This window comes from Lepidochelys olivacea (genome assembly GCF_965140295.1).
Source record: "Lepidochelys olivacea isolate rLepOli2 genome assembly, chromosome: 21".
NCBI classification, from domain to species: Eukaryota; Metazoa; Chordata; order Testudines; family Cheloniidae; genus Lepidochelys; species Lepidochelys olivacea.
Window position 1 is genome coordinate 11,078,194 of NC_140431.1, and position 18,837 is coordinate 11,097,030.

General features: G+C 53.0%; 1 protein-coding gene across 2 annotated transcripts in view; it reads left to right on the top strand.

Annotated features, from left to right (window-relative positions):
• The window catches only part of SCUBE3 (signal peptide, CUB domain and EGF like domain containing 3), a 97,479-nt gene that overhangs the window by 26,704 nt on the left and 51,938 nt on the right, over nt 1–18,837 (top strand). For both annotated transcript variants that reach the window (XM_084611198.1, XM_084611197.1), the window contains exon 4: nt 7,516–7,650. In XM_084611198.1, coding sequence (XP_084467324.1) covers nt 7,516–7,650 — 135 coding nt within the window. The remainder of the gene's footprint in view (nt 1–7,515; nt 7,651–18,837) is intronic.

Here is an 18,837-nt window from a genome sequence, read left to right on the forward strand (position 1 = left end):
CAGGAGTGCATCTGTGTCTGTGGGGGAAACCAACATGAGCTGCCTCCCCCAATGGCCCTGCTGGCATGTGGGTGTGCATCTGGCAGGGACATTCTGCTCTTCCCCTGCTACCCGAGAAGGGACCAGCCTTCCTCGGATGCAGGAGCCCCAGCTGCCCGTTCCCTTGGCTTGTGCTTGAAGGTCAGCCCTGCACCTGCCAAAATAGATGAGTTAATAGCAAATACAGCAGGGATGTTAACCAGCAACCAGGGTGGGTAAATAATCCCCAGGCCAAGACAAACCCTGCATCTGCCTACAAAGAGGTCGCACATCCTGTCCCCTATTGTGATTAGCACTGCCTCAACGGAACTAGCAGGCCAGCTACCCTCCTGTAGCATCAGCACCCCTTCCTCCGTTGGCACCCTCTGTGGTCGCGGCGGGTGGGGGAGAATAGCACAGTGGCTATTAGCACCCGGGGGGAGGGGGGTAGAGAAGCCAAGGAGATGGAGCAATTTACAGTCCCTCTCGCATCAGATCTCCGCGGAAGAGGTGGAAGTGGCCCCGTGCTGATTTCACTCTCGTTAGCGCCTGCAGCGGGGTCGGTAGTGAGCTCATCGCTGGGGGTTTATGCACACATACGTTTCGCATTAAGCCTCATCACCGGGATCGTGCCGTCCTCCCCGTTAATAGCGAGCCCGAGATTTACACAGCTGGAACCAGAGGCGGGAGGGGTGGCCCTGCCTTCCTTTCCCAGGAGATGAAGAGCCCAAGGAAAGAAAGCAGTGGACGTCATGTGTTTACAAAGGTCCTGGCTCCAGTGGGAGGGCCGGAATTCAACAGGATGGGTGAGAAGAGGCTGTCTGCAGGAACTGGGAGCCACCGGTGCTGAAGGGTAGCTGGCTTTAGTAGACCTTGGCCAACAACAATCAAAGCATGGGGAAGGGGGATTATTTCACTGTTCTTCCCCACCCCTGTGAGTGTCCAGCTTTATCTTGATTCCTCCCAGTCAGGTGCCTCAGCCCAGGAGCTGGGTGCTAGGTAATGGGGACAAGATGAGGTGGGAAGCTGAGATCCTGCCTTCTCGTGCTGCTTGGGGTCTATGGGGCAGCGACCAATGCTGTAAGTGTGCCCCCTACGCGAGCCTCACCCATCCTCTCTCATGAGCACTGAATGTTTGGTTTTTTGGACCAGAGTTGTGGGAAGCAGTGTAGCCCCGGGGACGGGGAGGAGTTTATCAGACAGAAAAAGCCCACTTCCTCCTCGCATGGATCTCTCTGCCTTGTCCCTGCGGCTCACCCAGGGACCATTGCTCTTTGCTTGCCCAGTGACGTTCCCTTCCCACTCACAGGGGTTTGTCACTCTGATCAACTTCCCTGCTTCTTACATTTCGCACCGTTTTTCCTTGGTTGGGAGACCCCCGCCAGCCAGGACAAATTCTTGTTCCCCTTGTATCAAACAAGCTCCCCCCAAAGTTTTCTTGGGCACCATCTCTGGTGGCTCTTCGCTCTAAAGCAACAGCGGCCTTCTTGGTGGCATGGAGAACCTGCTTCCAGCCAGTCTCCACCTCCTGTGAAATGGCAGCCAAGGTCAGGGTTAGACCAGTGATTGGCAATACTCACTGCTCTTGATTTACAGATGTTAGCTGTCCTCCCAGGAGGAAGGCCACATTTCACAGAGAGGGTGTGGGTAAACCAGAGTAATTAAGTGACTTGTCTATGCAGGATTCCTATCTTGAGACTCCTGACCTATCTGATTATTCCTCTCTTAGACGAGTGGGCAGTTCCAGGCAACCAGCTGTCATTAGCTTTAGGAATGCAACTGCTGGAAAATAACTCTAGGTTGCACGTCTAAAGGCGTCTTTTGGGCTAGGTTATCAGCGGGTGCAGGTGCTGTAGCTATGCCAATTTACACCAGCTGACGGTCTGGCCCTTTATCCGTGGCGCTTAAAGGAGGGTAGGTCTCCATTATCCCCATTTCACAGGCAAGTAAACTGAGGCTGTGTCTTCACTGGAAAAAATAAAAAGTGGTGTTCTTTCCATCTAGAGAGTTTTCCTGGTGTAAAATCCTAGTGGAGACAAGGCGCAGATAGTTATTACCTAAAGCTGGCTAGTTAAGATCAAACCTATACCCCACACCTGGGGTTTACCTTGTCTAGCTGCATCCAGGTGAAAACTCCTGTGCCTTTTTTGGCAGTGAAGACCTAACCTAAGGCACAGAGAGGCCCAGTGACTTGCTTAGGGCGTTGCAGTGAGTCAGTGGCAGAACTGGAAATAGAACCCAGGTGTCCTGACTCCCAGCCCCATGCCCTGTACGCTGGACCATGCATGGATCACACCTGCAGAATGGGGCACAAGGCCCTTGGCTTCAGCACGACATCTTCAGTGCTGTGGGGAGGGCGTGTGTGACAACGAGGGTGGGATCTGAGTAGCAGGCAGAGCCCGGGGTTGCTCCTTCCATCCAATGAAGTGAGCTGTAGCTCACGAAAGCTCATGCTCAAATAAATTGGTTAGTCTCTAAGGTGCCACAAGTACTCCTTTTCTTCTAGGACTTGTAGAGGATTGTCTGCAACTTAGACGTTATTAAAAGAAATTCTGCCATGCAACCCCCGCTCCCCACCCCAAGATCCCGAGTGACCTTTTGAACCAGGATAGGAATTCAAGCCCTCGTCTCGCCACAGCGGCCTTTTGGCTTCTGGCTGTCGCCCTTGCATTTAATAAACCAGGCATTAGGGGCTGCAGAGCCTCATTTCAGCCCTTGGGTTTGAGCCGGTGCCTTGTCGTTCCTGTGCTGAGTTTGAAGAAGAAGTCGCAGGACGCTAAGCTCCTGTTATAAGTGAGGGATTTGAAGGGAGTTATTGGCCTGTATGGAACATGGCTTAGCTGGGACAAAAACTCAAGCTAAGGAGACAAACCTCCTGCCACGGAACGGGGGGTCCCTTTTCTGTCTTGCTGCCGGCTTTCCAAGCTGGCTACTGCCGAAAAACTGGCTGGAGCTAGCTTGGTCTGTGGAACAGTGAGGGCAAAGAAAATTTCCATGAGGAAAATTCTGATGTGGGGGTACAAATCCAAATGCCTTTTCTGAGGTGATGTGGTCTTTTATTTTTCTCTCTGGTTTTTATTCTTGCTCAGTCCCCAGGTTGAGCCACCTTGAGCTGTAATCTGGGTTACGTTTGCTAAGCTAAGCAAGGTTAAGCTGGGGAAGTGCATGGCTGGGTGATGTCCCTGGAACACCTGGGTGGGAGTGTTGTCCCAGACCGTGGGTGTCAGAGCTGAGCCATCATCCTAGCGGCGGGAGGCGCTGGTCTGGACTCTGAGTTGAATCTGAGTGGTGTGAAGGGGCCAGAAGGCAGCTGTATCAGCCCATCTGAGAATTCCCCTGGTATAGGGGAGCTCCTCCCTGGCCCTGGCCTGTGTAACTCCACGCCCAGGTCTGGGGTGGGAGACTGGGGGGAGCATGCCAGGAGTGGGTGATGCTCAGCTGGTGCATAGTCCCTCAGGGACAGCTGGCCTAGGTTGGAACAGGGACTCAGGAGAGTGCAGGTGTGCCTGGAGAATTGTAATTGGTTCTCTTTGCTCAGCAAAGAAATGGGGTTGCTGCCTTTTGGGTTAAGTGTACAACTGAGGTACAGGTCCCTGTGTTCAGGGCAGATCTCCTGGCCCTTTTTCTAAAGGTAGAGATGCTAGCCACCATATCCTGGGTAAATCCCAACTTGGGGGTTTATGTTCTGCTGAGTTAAATTTCCCCTGTAGTTTCAATTCACTCTGGTCAGAAGCTGTTGGATTCCAACCCAGAGGTGGCTGCACTGCAGTGGTGGGTGAAGGGCCTCCTGCATCTCCTTCATGGGGTGCTGGAAGGATGAGCAGAGAAGTTGTTTGGGATCCTTGGATGAAAGCCAAGCATTTGTGTATTCTCTCTTCTCATCTCTTTCTCAAAATCAGTGCACCTGTGCCCTTTCAGCGAGAGACACCACCCTGTAGTGATAGGCCAAATGAAGAGCAAACCCCTGAAGATGGGGAGGAAAGTTACTAGCACTGGCCGTAGCTTTGGACTGCGTGCTGTTTTCAGGAGATAGCGAGTCCTGAGAATGACATGGGATGCTACTCTGTAGGAAGCCCTTCCAGGGGGCAGCCTTGCCCTCCTGCTTCTCTTAGCCATTCATGACCCTCCCATGGGGGTTTTCCCCCTGGGTTCCATTCGGAGAAGCAAGTGATTGTGCCTGGCGCCTGCCAGCAAGGATTGCACAAAGGGTGCTGTTTGAGCGTGAGAGCCTTGCATGTGCAGGTAAGGGTGGGACGTCACACGGTGTGGCTGTGTACCTGGTGGCTCTCAGCAGGGCCAGCTCTCGGTGTTCTGCCAGCTGGAGCGTAAAACATTTTCGCAACCGCCACAGCCCAGAGTGGCTGCCAGCCAATTAGGGGAGGAAAGGGGTGTGGGGGAGCAGCACAGCGCTGTGACGCGCCCCCTGGCAGTTGTCACTCAGGCTGACCAGTCGCCCTGCTCACCTGCCCTGCGTCTCAGCATGAGTGTGTGCCTATGTGTGTCTCTGTGTAAGAGTGTGTGTGTCCTCAAATATCTGTGTGTGTGTCCAGCTGTCTCTGTAGGTGTGCATATATTTGACTTGGCGTGAGAGGGTACATGTGTGCACACATGTGTCTGTCTGTAAGAGGCCATGTGTGGACTTTGTGCATCCGTGTGTGTATTTTAATTAGCGTCTCAGACATTTGCTCAGGTTTTCAGACCTGATCTGGAATTCCTTCACTCCACACGCTGTCATCAACCTGCTAGTCCAGCTTTTCCGGAGTCCGCTCCACAGCCCCACTGCTGATGTCCGAGGGGCTCAGCTCTCCTCTTAGCTGCTGGGTTTGAAACGCTTGAGTTCACAGGAGGTTTTCTTTGGCACCGGGCCTCTCGCCTCTCATCCTGCTGCTTTCCCTGCATGTTTGGAGGGGAGAGGTCTGGTCGTATTTCTCCTCCGCTCTTCACGGCTTTCTAGAATAGGGTCCAGGGCAGGAAAAATCCCTGGATGGAGAAGCCGCATCATTCCACAGATCTAAGCGTTTCAGGCCAAGGTGGTAAAAGGGGATCTTCAACTCTGTGATCTCACTGCAGACCAGTCCGGCACCCAGTGCAAGCCCCTGCCATAAGCTGGCCTGGTGCCTGAGAGAGAAAACAAGCTGAGAATTCTGTCCCCAGAACTACGTATTTGTAGGAGCCGGGAGATGCTGGAATCACTCATCCATAGGCAGACCTACTAGTCTGTTAGGTTCAGAATGACGTGGTGAACTCTCAGACATCCCAGGATTCCCCTCTGACAAAGCAACGGCGTGTTGATTTTGGGTAGGCAAGGGGCCAACTGAGACTTCTCTCTTTCTGCTAAGCCTGGTTCATTTTGCTACCTTCTTCTGCTCACCCCACTAGTCTGTTTTGTCGACCTGTCGCATCCTTTCTGACACCTAGATTGGGGTGACCTCGGGCGAGTCCCTGTATCCCTCGGTGCCTGGGTTCCCCATCAGTACAATGAGCATAACAGCCCTGCCTTACCTCACAGGGCGTGGGAGGAGAAGTATATCTAAGATTGTGAAAGCACTCAGATATTAAGGTAAGGGAAACCAGATAAGCACATAAGGTAGACAGTGAATTCTCTGGGATAGGAATTGTCCTCTTTGTGACTCTTCTGTACGGAGCCCACCACAATGGGGCCCTCGTCTTTGACTGGTGTTTATAGGTACTGTCGCAGCGCAGACAAATGATGATGGGAATCCTCTCTATCTGGAGTTGGTCCCATTGCCATCTTTCCCCTAAAGGACTGTGATTCTTGTCGCTAGGAAGTGGATGAGTGAGTGCATCTCCAAGGCATGGCTTGCAGTCTTCTATCCAGCCAGCCTTCATTTTTAACCCCAGGCTAGATCTTTGGTCCTCACCGTCAGGCCATGTGGCCTGAAGAACATCTGTGTGGCTCATTCAGAAGCGCAGTTCTTCACCTGCCCAATGTGTTTGTGTACTTGTGCCCGTATCAGAGGCAGCTGGGTTCATGTCCCATCCCCAGTGGCTGCCATTGCTGTCTGGGTAATAATTCGCTGGGATCGTGGCGGTCTGACAAACTTGTGGGCTGTCGTGAGGACAGGCTGAGATGCTGAACACTGTCACGGGGTGTCAGTGGGAACCGTGGGGCTAACTGCCCTGGTTCAGCTTGAACAACCTCACCCATGGTTTGCAATGAGTTGGAGTGCGGGGTGGGATCTCAGTCGAGGTCATGGTGGTCAGATGTCCAGTTCACAAGCTCAGCATCATAGGGGGCGCTCACCAGACCTCTGTTAGTCGTTGCAGGGGAGTGTGTGTTTGTGTGTGTGTGTGTGTGTGTAAAACTTCCACAATCTCTGCTCATGCTGTACTTGTGCTGGGGGCACTAGGAGACTCTGTTCTCCAGAGGGCAGTTAGGAAAGCAGTTCGGCTCTTGACCAGGGTATGGAGCAAGGGAGGCTGGAGCTCCTCTTCCAGCCAGGCTGATGCTAAGCCAGTCACGCTCCATGAGCAAACAGCCTTTGGGCTTCATTTTATTAAACCAAAATAGGCAAGAGGGCAGCAGCCAGATGAGGCTGCTGGGGATTTGAGTCTCTTCAGAATTAATTCTCCGAGCAAGCACTAAGCTGAGGTTTCTCTGCTCCAAGTAACAAACGTCTGGCATTTTCAGGCCTGTTAAAGGGCCAGAGAAGTTGGCTGGGCAGCGTTTCGGTCCAGATGTTCAAACCCAATACCTAAAGTGAGGCTCCAGGGTGCATATTCAGGCAGTGGCTGTGAATAAGTGGCATGGCTCTTCAGAAGTGTTGAGCACCCAGCAGGCATGTCAGGTACAGGAAGAGGCTTCCCAGGGATCTAGCAGACAAAAACCTGGCCACTTACATATTCACAGAGGAAGGGAATTGAGTTTCGGAGCCAGTGTATTGTCGTGCAGCTAGAACAGGGACCTGAAAGTCAGGACTCCTGGTGGTTCTTCCACGTCTGCCACAGACTTCCTGTGTGACCTTGGATAAATCACGTCCTCGCTCCGTGCCTCAGTTTACCCATGTATAGAGTAGGGATTATACCTGCTAGAGGAGTTGTAAAGCTTAATTAACCCTACTATTAATATACATAGTGCCTGTTCCACAGTGTTTTACACAAGAGGGTAAGTACCCCACCCCCATTTGTATAGAGGGGTCAGTCAAGGAACAGAGAGAGGAAGTGACATATTCAAGTCTCCACAGTGTGTCAGTGGCAGAGGCAGGAACAGAACCCAGATGTCCTGTTTCCCAGCCCAGTGCCCTAGCCACTGAGAAATGCTGCCCCCCATGTAACCACTATGTGCCTCAGTTTCTCCATTAATAATACTGAGATGGCTTTCAGCCATTTGTCTAAAGCACTGTCAGGTCCCGCTGCAAGCGCCTGTGGGACTCCCTAGCACACTGTGGTACTCTGGTGTACTCGTGCTTAGACGGAGGGTGAATGCGTGGTGGTGGTGAACGTCGCACTCATTCCCTCTCTCGCTTGCCCTGGCAGATCTGGATGAATGCTCGGAGGGGAACGGCGGCTGCCAGCAGACCTGTGTCAACATGATGGGGAGCTATGAATGCCACTGCCGGGACGGCTTCTTCCTGAGTGACAACCAGCACACCTGTATCCAGCGCCCAGAAGGTTGGTCTTTAACGGCTCTCACTCTCAGCCCAGTCACAGAGCGCCTTTCCCTACCTCCAGCATCTCCTTTACGGACTGCAGTGGGCAAGGAGGATGGGCAATCGCTTGGATGCTGGCGGTGTCTCAGGCTAGAGAGGGGCCATGATCTATAGGCCTTGTCTATGCTTGGGAGTACAACTTCCAGCATAGCTGCACCAGCGCAAAGCCCTGCTGTCGATGGGCAAAGCCACCCTTTGCCCCCTATGGAGCTACCTCGGTGGCTGGCCATTGATTGGGAATTGGCCCTGATTCCAACGATGTAGACAGGGTCTTAGCCACGATGACTCTCGCTCATGTGCAAAAAGTTGAACCAATCCCTAGCGCAGGGCTGGGACTGACCCCTTTGCACATCAGCCGGGACTATGGGGTCCAGTCTCCACCTTCTGAGGCCCACAGCAGGAATCGGCTATTGGGGCCGGGTGAGCATCCATCGCTTGTAATGGTAGAGGTCGGATATTGGCGAGTCTTGGTCTTCCCATCAAGCTGTGTGTGTCCTAGCCCTGGCAGAGAGTTTTTTACCCACATTGTGGCAAAAGTCATGTTTTGAGCAGCTCCTATCCACTGCTTGTACATTTTGCATTAGCCTGCCAGGTTGGGGAAACCCACCTCTCGGCATCACAGGGTTAAAGCACCGTCAGCTATCCTTAATCACAGGACTTACTGGTTGTGCCCTCTGTCTAATCAATGGTGCTGGAACAATGTTAACAGTGGGCGTGCTGAAGGCAGAAACCATGTCCTTGGGTTGTTGTTACTACTTCAAGCCAGGGGGTATGGCAGCACCCCTACTTCCAGCACCTGTGTATCTAATTTACTTTATCTGGGGATTTATCCCATGCCCATCACCATGGTATCTGGCATCATACCAAGGCATCTGCCTCCTTTATGGCTTGCATTCTTCCACCACTGGTGAAAAGGGTAGGGGAACGGTTGTCGTACCAGGTCAGTGGGTGGAACAGCTGTTGCAGCCAAGCATTCTAGACACTTAATAGAGTAAGACACCTGTCATGATGCGTCATAGCAGACATTGAGCATGGCCAGTTCGGTTTACACCCGTGGGGCAGTTGTTCCCAGCAGCAGTCTTGGTGGGTGCATGGGCTGCTGCGTTTGGATGCTGGCTGTTGGGAAAGTTTTTGGTGGAGGGTCTGGAGTCACTTGCCAACGAAACTAGATCAGCTCTTTGATCCATGAATCAAAGCCCTTGCAGGCCCCTTAATAAGGCACCTGAAACAATAATACCAAACGGAGGACGTTAATCCATATCCAGGATGTTTTATTAAAGGAAAAGGTACCAAAAAACTGCATGCCAATCCACAGGACTCGTCTTTGCTTGCCAGTACTTGTATTGATCCTGCTGTCTCATTGTCGGTTCTAATTCCCTATTGTTCGAAGTAACCTCTTAGGTATGCTGGAGCATAGGGGGGGTTTGTTTCAGTGGGTTTTGTTTTTTCTGCTTGGCAAGCATCCGTTTTGGTTTGCTCTTTGTCTCTCTGCTTCCCTGGCTGCAGAAGCCCACGTAGCAGCTTTTATCCTTTGAGTTGCCATGTGAATTTCACCCACCTGGTGCCAGATTCCGAAAGAGCCATGTGGTTTAGTGGGTTGAGCCGGGACCTCCTGAGTTCTGATCCTGGCTCTGATGCGGTGAGAGCTGAGCATTAGGAGTCGGGAGTTGCTTTTCTATCTCTTCCACTGCGGCTCACGGTGTGAACGTGGGTGAGTCCCTTCCCCGCTGCACCCGTTTAAAAGGGGGATGATGCAGGTGTACTTCTCAGGGGAGCGATGAGGATTATTTAAGGCTGGGAATGTGCTATTGTAACCCGCCATTCAATGTTAGGCGTCCCCTTCTGTGCCCAGTCCAGAGAAGAAATTAGTGCTTTACGGCGCCCAGCTGCAGGACTGGCCCTTTAACTCAAGCTCTAGAGGCTCATGCTCTCGCTCTTGTGATTCCCCTTGTAACCAGCATGGAGGTTGAGATGCTATTTACCATACTAGGCGTTTCCCTTCTTCAACCCAGAGAGCCCCTTCCGGGCAGAGGCCACCTATGTGGGGAGGAAGTTTAGCGGCTGTGCGCTGGATCTGGCCACAGTGCCAGCCTCCTGTTGAAAGTGTCTGAGCCTGGCCAAGTTCCTGCAGACCGAAGACCCTCCTTTTGCTGCAAGAGCTATTGCGGAGATTGACTGGTTGGGGGGCTGCACGCCCTGGCGATACACATCACTGCTGAGTATCAGAGGGGTACCCGTATTAGTCTGTATCCACAAAAACAACGAGGAGTCCAGTAGCACCTTAAAGGCTAACAGATTTATTTGGACATAAGCTTTTGTGGGTAAAAAGCCACTTCTTCAGATGCAAGGAGTGAAAATCACAGATACAAGCAGAAATATACTGGCACGTGAAGAGAAGGGAGTCCCCTTACAAGTGGAGAACCAATGATAACAAGGTCAGTTCAGTCGGGGTGGATGTAGTCCACTCCCAATAATTGATGAGGTGGTGTCAATACCAAAAGAGGGAAAATGGCTTTTGTAGTGAGCCAGCCACTCCCAGTCCCTATTCAAGCCCAAATTAATGGGGTTAAGTTTGCAAATGAATTGTAGCTCTGCAGTTCTCTTTGGAGTCTGGTTTTGAAGTTTTTTTGTTAAGGCTGGCTACTTTTAAATCTGTTATTGAATGTCCAGGGAGATAAAGTGTTCTCCTACTGGCTTTTATATGTTACCATTCCTGATTTGTGTCCATTTATTCTTTTACATAGAGACTGTCTGGTTTGGCCAGTTTACATGGCAGAGGGGCATTGCTGGCACATATCACATTCGTAGACGTGCAGGTGAATGAGCCTCTGCTGGTGTGGCTGATGTGGTTGGGTCCTACAATGGTGTCGCTAGAGTAGATATGTGGACAGAGTTGGCATCGGGCTTTGTTGCAAGGATAGGTTCCTGGGTTAGTGGTTCTGTTGTGTAGTGTGTGGTTGCTGGTGAGTATTTGCTTCAGGTTGGGGGGCTGTCTGTAAGCGAGGACTGGCCTGCCTCCCAAGGTCTGTGAGAGTGAAGGATTGTTTTCCAGGATAGGTTATAGATTGTTGATGATGTGCTGAAGAGGTTTTAGCTGGGAGCTCTACATGATGGCCAGTGGTGTTCTGTTATTTTCCTTGTTGGGCTTGTCCTGTAGTAGGTGACTTCTGGGTACCCGTCTCACTCGGTCAATCTGTTTCCTCACTTCCCCAGGTGGGTATTTTAGTTTTAAGAGTGCTTGATAAAGATCTTGTGGGTGTTTTGCCTCTGTCTGAGGGATTGGAGCAAATGTGGTTGTATCTTAAGGCTTGGCTGTGGACAATGGATCATGTGATGTGTCCTAGATGGAAGCTGGAGGTATGTAGGTAAGAATAGCAGTCAGTAGGTTTCCGGTATAGGGTGGTGTTAATGTGACCATCACTTATTTGCACTGTAGTGTCCAGGAAGTGGATCTCTTGTGTGGACTGGTCCAGGCCGAGCTTGATGGTGGGGTAGAAATTGTTGAATTCCAGGTAGAATTCTTCAAGGGCCTTCTTCCCGTGGGTCCATATGATGAAGATGTCCTCAATGTAGCGCACGTAGAGGGACGACGTGGGAAGGAGGGTGGAGTGAACCTGCCCAGAGTTCTCCAGCCCTACAGGAACCTTTCCACTGGACTCGTTCCCTTCCCTCCGTTGTCTTTTCCGTCTCTTCCTCTCTCTTCCTTCTCTGCTTCTCATTCTCTCCCTTCTGCTCCAGTATGCTGCTCTCCACCCTCCTCTTGCTTGGGTTCACCTATCCTCACTGTTTCTGCTGCTCTTCTTTCTGCTGGACTTGCTCCCTCCTCACTTGACAGCTGGACTCCCCATGGCCGGGCTGGGTCCAGCATAGGAAGCTGTTTGCGGGAGTACCATGTGGTGGGCTGAGCCAGCACTGATTCAAAGAGGCCAGTTTGAGATGCCTGTGGCCTGATTTATTTTTTTATTTTTAGCGGAGGTGCTAAGCGCCTGCCACGCCCGTTAGCTTCAGTTAGAGCTGTGGACGCTCAGGGTTTCTGAAAGCAAGATCCGCAGTGTGCTTAATGTGGGACAGCCCATACATGGAGGTGCCTCAAATCATTGACCACTGGGTGACAGCTCCGCGGGCCACTGCACAGGAGCCTCTGGGTATATTGTTGGCGGGGCGTGGGTGGGTGGTGCTGTTGACTCATTTGGGGAGACTGCAGCCTCCTGCTGCAGCATTGGTGTCCAGCATGGAAGGCAGCTGGGGAGGTCACTGCAGTCAATCCCAGCCACCAGCAGAGGGGAAGATCAGGAAAGGCCAAATTCTGGGACTCCTGTCTCTCTCAGCTGGACTGAACCACAGTGTGATAACCTGTGAGATGACGAGTTACAGTTCTGTTGTCCCTTGGCCCGAGCGCTTAGCCAATATTCAAGGCCCTTGGCAGGTTGTAGGAAGAGAAATGGATCATCTGAATCTGGTATTTGTTTGGTGTAATCCTATTGCTTTACTGAGAAGGCACGCTAAGTCCTGGTTCCCTGAATGCAGCACAGACCAGCAACAGCGAGCCGTTTGCTTGCTCGCAATTCTCAAGCCTGCCTCACCGGCCAGTCCTGTGCCCCAAGAAGTTCTGTATCTGCTCCCTCTCAGGGCCATGCTCATGACTGCTTCTCGGGCTTTCTGCCTCGCACACCCACACAAACAGCTGCAACCAATCAATGCCCTCACCTCCTGCATCTGTAATTAGTAATGCAGAGGAGTAATGCAAGCCCCTGCCTTCTGCCCCAAACAAATCAGCCCTCAGATTGGGCCCCCTGCCCCTTGACTTATGTTGGTCTCTGGTTTTCTTGCCATCTCTACACTTGCTGAGCTTCTTTCAAAGGGGTGAAAAATACCCAGCAACAACTCACAGCTTGAGCACAACGCTTGAGGTCTGAGTTAAATCATCATTAAAGCTGCCCTCCCCCATCTGCCTCTTTCAGCAATTGGATTTACCTTTATTATCAGCCGGAGTTGCGTGTCTATAGATAAATGGTTTAAGGAGCAGGAAACATTGGCTAAAAGCGGGGGGATTACTCGGTTGGCAGGAAGTAGAAGGCAAGTGGGAAGTGCAGGAACAGGCAGGTGTGAGGTTTCTGTGGCTGATCCAGAAGGAATCCTGCTTTCCTGGCAAAGCTGTGCTCCTCAGAACCCTAATCCCGCTCTGGCGACGGAGGTGCGGAAGGAATGATTAAGAAACCTGGGAAGGCGGTCTGTGCAGTACAGGAACAGAACTGGCCGTTCAGTCCGCTCTCCTGCCTCCAAGTATGGGCAATTCCAGGCGATTCAGTGAACAGAGAGGAAAAGCCCATAATGCACCTGGTCAGTTGGACAATGCAGACAGTGGGGAGGAGCGGGAAGAGACCGTCCTGACCTTCTATGGGTGATCAATCGGTGTCCCTGCAGCATGAGGTTTGATCGTCTCTTTTTAAAAGCTGCTATTTCCTTGGCACCTAGAGGGTGGTAGCAAGGGAAGCCTTGAAGCTGAGGCTGTGGCCGGGGTGTGCCTGCAGATTTAGGAAAACCAGAACCGAGACACAATAAATGCATCTTATGCAGCGAGTGAGTTCTAGGGTGGAGGGTCCTTTGCCGAGAGGGGAACGTGCTTAGGGGAGGGAGAAGGGTGATGAGGTGTGAGCTTCAAAGAAGGGATAATGGTCAGTAAATTGACAGCCTGCATGGGGCCCTGCTGGTGTACGCAAGGGCAGAGCTGGGCCTGCTGCATTTCAGCGTGGCACGCAGGATGCCAGGGGAGGGGCATGGCTGTGAGCTGGAGGATGGATGGCTCAGTGCTGGCGTGAAGGTCCCTTGCCTGCGTTCCCCATGAGCGTGTCTTGCACAGCGGTGGACAAGGGGCCTGGTTACAGCACGGCATAAAGGAGGGGTGCAAGTGGAGCAGAAAGTGGGGCTCAACTGGGAGAGACTTGGTCAGAGAGAGTCTCTGGGAGAATCTCTGTGTGGGAGACTCCTGCGCAGAGATGTGAGAGGATGCTGTTCAAAAACGGGGTCCCTGCTGTGAGACCAAGGCATTGATGGGACACAGGTGGCGGATCGGGAGGTGAAGCAGGGCAGCTCACACTTGCTCTTCTAGTGGGAATGTGCAGTGTGGCTCCCAGGAGGCACCTGTTGCCAAAGGGGATGCCAGTTACCTGTCCTGACTTCTACCATGGCTCTGCACAGAAGGGCTGCCAGAGTCTTCTGTTAATAACTTCTCCACAGTACTGTGGCTATAGTAACTTACATTCTCTATAGTGCCAAGCATTTTACAGGCCAGATGCAGGGGAATTGCTGCTTACCCCCTGGACGCGCAGGCGAGAAGCCGGGATGGAAGGCAGGAGCTGTCTAACAGCTCAACATGATGCTTTAGGGGAGCGAGTGGAGAAGAATCCTACTCCCAGGTGAAATTGCCAGCTGCAGCTCTCCTAACCTGGAGCTGGGCCAGCACGCAGGAACAAAAATCCTCCTGCTCTCACATGAAATCCTCGGGCATATTTAATGACGGCACATGTCCTGAAGATGCACCATCCTTGGGCATTGCATCAGTACTGACCTGGAAGAGAGAGTCAGCAACAGGCCCTCTCGGCAGCCCTGGGATTATTGTTGGAGGTCTCCCAACTCTGTATTAACCCAGCTTAGCTGGTGAGAGCTGCCAGGATCAGAACCCAAGGTGGTGTGGCTGCAGGTTGCATAAACTATGGCTGGTAGTAAATTGAAGCAATAAAAAGCAAGACAAGCCACCGTTTGGATGAGAGGCAAAGGGCTGTGGCTGCTTTTCCCACCAACAAACAGCTCAGAAGTGCTGCGTGTGCAGAGCAGGTCTCAGAGGGCAGGGGCTGGCCAGGCAGGCCTGGTACTTGCTATTAAAGGAGAGATTGAGCAGTAAGACCGAAGAGAGGGATCTCACTCCAGGGACGGAATTAGGGCCACTGAAAAGGAGCTTGGTTCTGAGCACAGTGGGGGTTTTCAGAGCCAGCCCGGAGGCCAGGACTCGTGTGGTTTGAACACAGGATGGTTGTAATTATGGACAGCTTGCCTGCCAGTGCAATTTGAGATGATCACCATTATCTAGAGCAGAGCTGCGCTGGATTTGCCATGTAGGTGATGCAAGGACAGCATGTGCAAGGCAGACAGGGTCTGGGCCTAAATGTTTTAACCCCTTCTGCACAGACGGACGGTGTAGCCTTGGGGGGATCTAAAGAAGTGAGACGAGAGCACAGGCTCAAAAAACCCAGCCACCTGTACCACAGCCAGAGCCCTGGCACTGCAGAACCTGCTACCCCTATGGCTGGCGATAGGCAACCCATCCCTGCAAAAACCAGTATCAGTTCCCATGTCCCCCACGCTCTCACTCAGCAGCCACCTGCAACCCCAGCTAGGCTTGGAGGGGAAGTCCCTTAGAGTGGTGAGCCCTGGAGCCCTCGGTTCAGTCCCGTTAATACAGTGTGGGTACACTCCTGCTAGCCCCACCTGTGTGCCTGTCCCCACTGCCTTGTGCTGTGTTCATCCCACGTGGTCCTTGGTGATCTGGGGCACAGCCAGGGTGTGGAGCACCTGGAGTCTCAGCCTTTTGGACGTTGGCACTGATACGGAAGCGACCCCCACAAGCCCTTGTCAGCTATAGCTTTGTAATGGGGAAATCCCAGGGGCTTCCCTGCTTGTTCTGTGACTGTGGAGAGGCAGGAGCATGATGGTGGATGTGAACTGTCCCCGTTGCTGTACAGCCAGACCCCTGGGGGGGGGGGGCAGTCGCTCCATCCAGCACTGCAGCTTGTGCCCGGCAGGCTAGGCAGAATGCTCCCTCGGGTCTGCCCCCCACACATTCACCTCTTCATGTAGCCACTTTGATGCCGGTGCTCCCGCATCCCTGCTCTGATCTACCTGGGAAAGAATTGCCCCGCTACCCTGCTCTGGTGTGTTGCACCCTGCCTCAGAGTGCCTCCTGCTGGGAAAGGCGTAGGCTCAGGGCAAGAAGACAGGCCTCCTACCATGTTCTAAACCTTGCCCTGGCTCCCTGGAGCGACCCTGTGTTGTGCATGGAGCCCTGTGTGCCTTCGAGTGCTGGATTTTCTGGGATCTGGAAAGGAGCTCCCGTTTCTAAAGAGAGACAATTAAAATGTAGCAGTAAAAGGCGAGAGAGCCAGGATGGGAGCAGGCCCCGTGGCAGGGGACTCTGGCCTTTCCCTTTGAGGAGGGAAGGTCAGAGCTGGCTTCGGAAAGGCCAGGACACAGCCCCCTATGACAGCAAAGTCCTGGGGGTCGGAGAGGCATGCTGAGGCATTTCATAAAGGGCACACCCTCCTGCAGCCCTGCTCTTAAAGAGCAGCTCCTTAATACTGAGTGCTGCCAAGTACATCACCGCCTCAATGCCTCCATGTGGGGCAGAGAAGCACCAGGCTGTCCTCATTTGAAGATCAGGTTTAATGGAGGCAGCCAGAGGGCTGACACACCAGGTCAGTGGCAGAAGTAGGGATATAACCCAGGAGCCCTGAATCCCTGCCCCCTTCCTGCTCTGATCACTAGGCATCACTCCTCAAACCAGGAATAGAACCCCAGAGTCCTGACTTCCAGCTCCCCCTGCTCTAACCACGAGACCTCACACTCGACTCCTATTCAAGATGAGAAAAGAACCAGATACTGACTCCCAGAATCCCAGCTCTCCCTGCTCTAACTACGGGACATCACACCCCTCCCCACGCTGAGAACAGAAGCCCGAGGCCTGACTCTACCCCACCTCCCCTCTGTGTTTTTAAGCAGGGTGCCTCTTGGTATATGAGACATCTCACCGACCCTATTCAAGGTATTCCAACCCCCTGAGGTGCCTTCTCCCAACACCTTCCCCTTGGGATCCCTCACTTTCTTAGCTGCTGGCTCATTTTCCAGTGAGTTCTTTTCGGAAAGGCTGCCATTGCTGACACCTCTAAGCTGAGCCAGTTACCTGTCCTGTGGCGCCCATAAAATGTTCACACAGTTAGTTCCCCTTTCCCCACCATAAAGCACCCCAAGAAGGCCCTGGGTTTGTGACTCTGCATTCGCCAGAGGGAGCCAGAGCCTCCCCCCCTTGAACTGGCCACATCTGCATGTCACACAGCGGGCAGACTCGTGGGGTCTGAGCACTCAGCATGGAATCTCTTCCTGGAACCGGACTGTGTGTGTACACACCCCAGGTCCCTGCACTTCCCCCAGCTGGCTGTGGGTTTTGTTAAATGTTACATAAACTCCTGTCAGTGCTCCATTCAGCACCCGCTGGACCTAGCTTTTGGCGGCTGAGGTTACAGGTGACCTTTCCTTGTCTCCCGTCTGGCTCTAGCCATCAGCAGCTCCTCAGCCTCGGGACCGGGACCCAGTCAGGGGGCAGGCGGGGAGGGGCAGAGAGGAAAAGGAGACTGTCCGGTTGACTGGGATGGGGGAAGTGTGTGTGGGAGCAGGGGAGAGGAGAGCATGGCTAAGATAACAAGAACCATAAGCTCAGCAGCTCCCCAAACCCTCCCCCCTCTGCCCTTTCCCCTGCTGCTCCTCAGGGCAGGCAGGATGTAAATCCTGCCTCGGTTGTCAACACTTCATGCAGCTTATGGGCACAGACAGACGTTACCTTGCCTCCCGCACCATGCCGCTGCCTTAGGATTCCCCTGGGGCACACACTGGAATGGGAATGTGAGCTGCCACTGCCTGGTCCCTGGCTCCTTTCCCCTCTCTCCGGGCGCTTTATTACCCAGCATAAACAATGCTCTGATTGATTTGTGTGTGTGTGTGTGTGTGTGTGTGTGTGTGTAGGCCTCTAATCACAACCATACCCGCCGCGTTCCCATCTCCCCGCCTACACATGGGGCATGGCTCTGGAAAGCTTCCCCTTGCAGGCAGCCCCTGCAGGGCAGTCCTGCTACATGAGGGTGTCTGCCCTGGTAGGCCAGGTCCCGTACGGCCCACCATGAGATGATGAGTTACAGTTCTGTTGTCCCTTGGCCCGAGCGCTTAGCCAATATTCAAGGCCCTTGGAAGGTTGTAGGAAGAGAAATGGATCATCTGGGTCAGGTATTTGTTTGGTGCAGTCCAATTGCTTTACTGAGAAGGCACGCAAAGTCCTGGTTCCCTGAATGCAGCACAGACCAGCAACAGCAAGCCGTTTCCTTGCTCGCAATTCTCAAGCCTGCCTCACCGGCCAGTCCTGTGCCCCAAGAAGTTCTGTATCTGCTCCCTCTCAGGGCCATGCTCATGACTGCTTCTCGGGCTTTCTGCCTCGGGCACCCACACAAACAGCTGCAACCAATCAATGCCCTCACAACCTGCATCTGTAATTAGTCCCCAGGGAACCCCCTCTTATGTTCTCCAAGTTCATGCATGTTCTGACTTGCCCATGCAGCGCCACGCCATGGGCAATGGCTTCTAATATTTGTTACTTTCCTCCATGAAGGAGCTTAGTTGCTTCTTCCATTGAGCTGGAATGCAGGGTGGGTGGCAGCCGGATCAGTGTCAGCAAGGTCTGCGATGTGGCTCAAAGACACACTTGCTGGCAGCCGTAAGCCCTTTCCAGCATAGCAGTCCAACATGTGTTGATCACATTGGGCCAGGCCTAGTTGAGTCTGAGATTCTCCTTCATGGCTCTGAACCGGCTGGATCTCCGCTTTCCTCAGGGGCCCAGCCTTGATGGGTTTGGGGCTGCATCTTGGTCAACCCCAACCTGAGTAGGGGTGGGATGGGATGAGCTGAGCTGAGCTGGAGGTTGGAGCTACCTGGGGGAGAGGGACCAGGAGGTTGATTAGACCTGGTTGGTTGCTCTCGGCTTTCAGCACTAAGAGAGGCCAATGCACTGGCTTTCTGGCCAGATATAGGGTGTGTTAGGGTAAAATGTTCCTCCAGATGTTGCTTTCCCCTTGCATGTGTCCCTCTCATGGGCAGTAAGAATCTTGCTTTGGGCTAATTCACACCAGGGTCTCCAGTCGCTTTACAAAGGGGCCAGGGGGCCAGCATCCCTCTCCGTTGTTTTACAAATGGGGAAACTGAGGCATAGCAAAGGGAAATGACTCCCTCTAGGCATTTCAATGAGCCATTGGCAGAGCTGAGAATAGAACCCAGAAGTCCTGGCGCCAGCGCGTGTGGTCTGACCGCAGCCTTCCTCCGTGGGCTGCGGAATAAG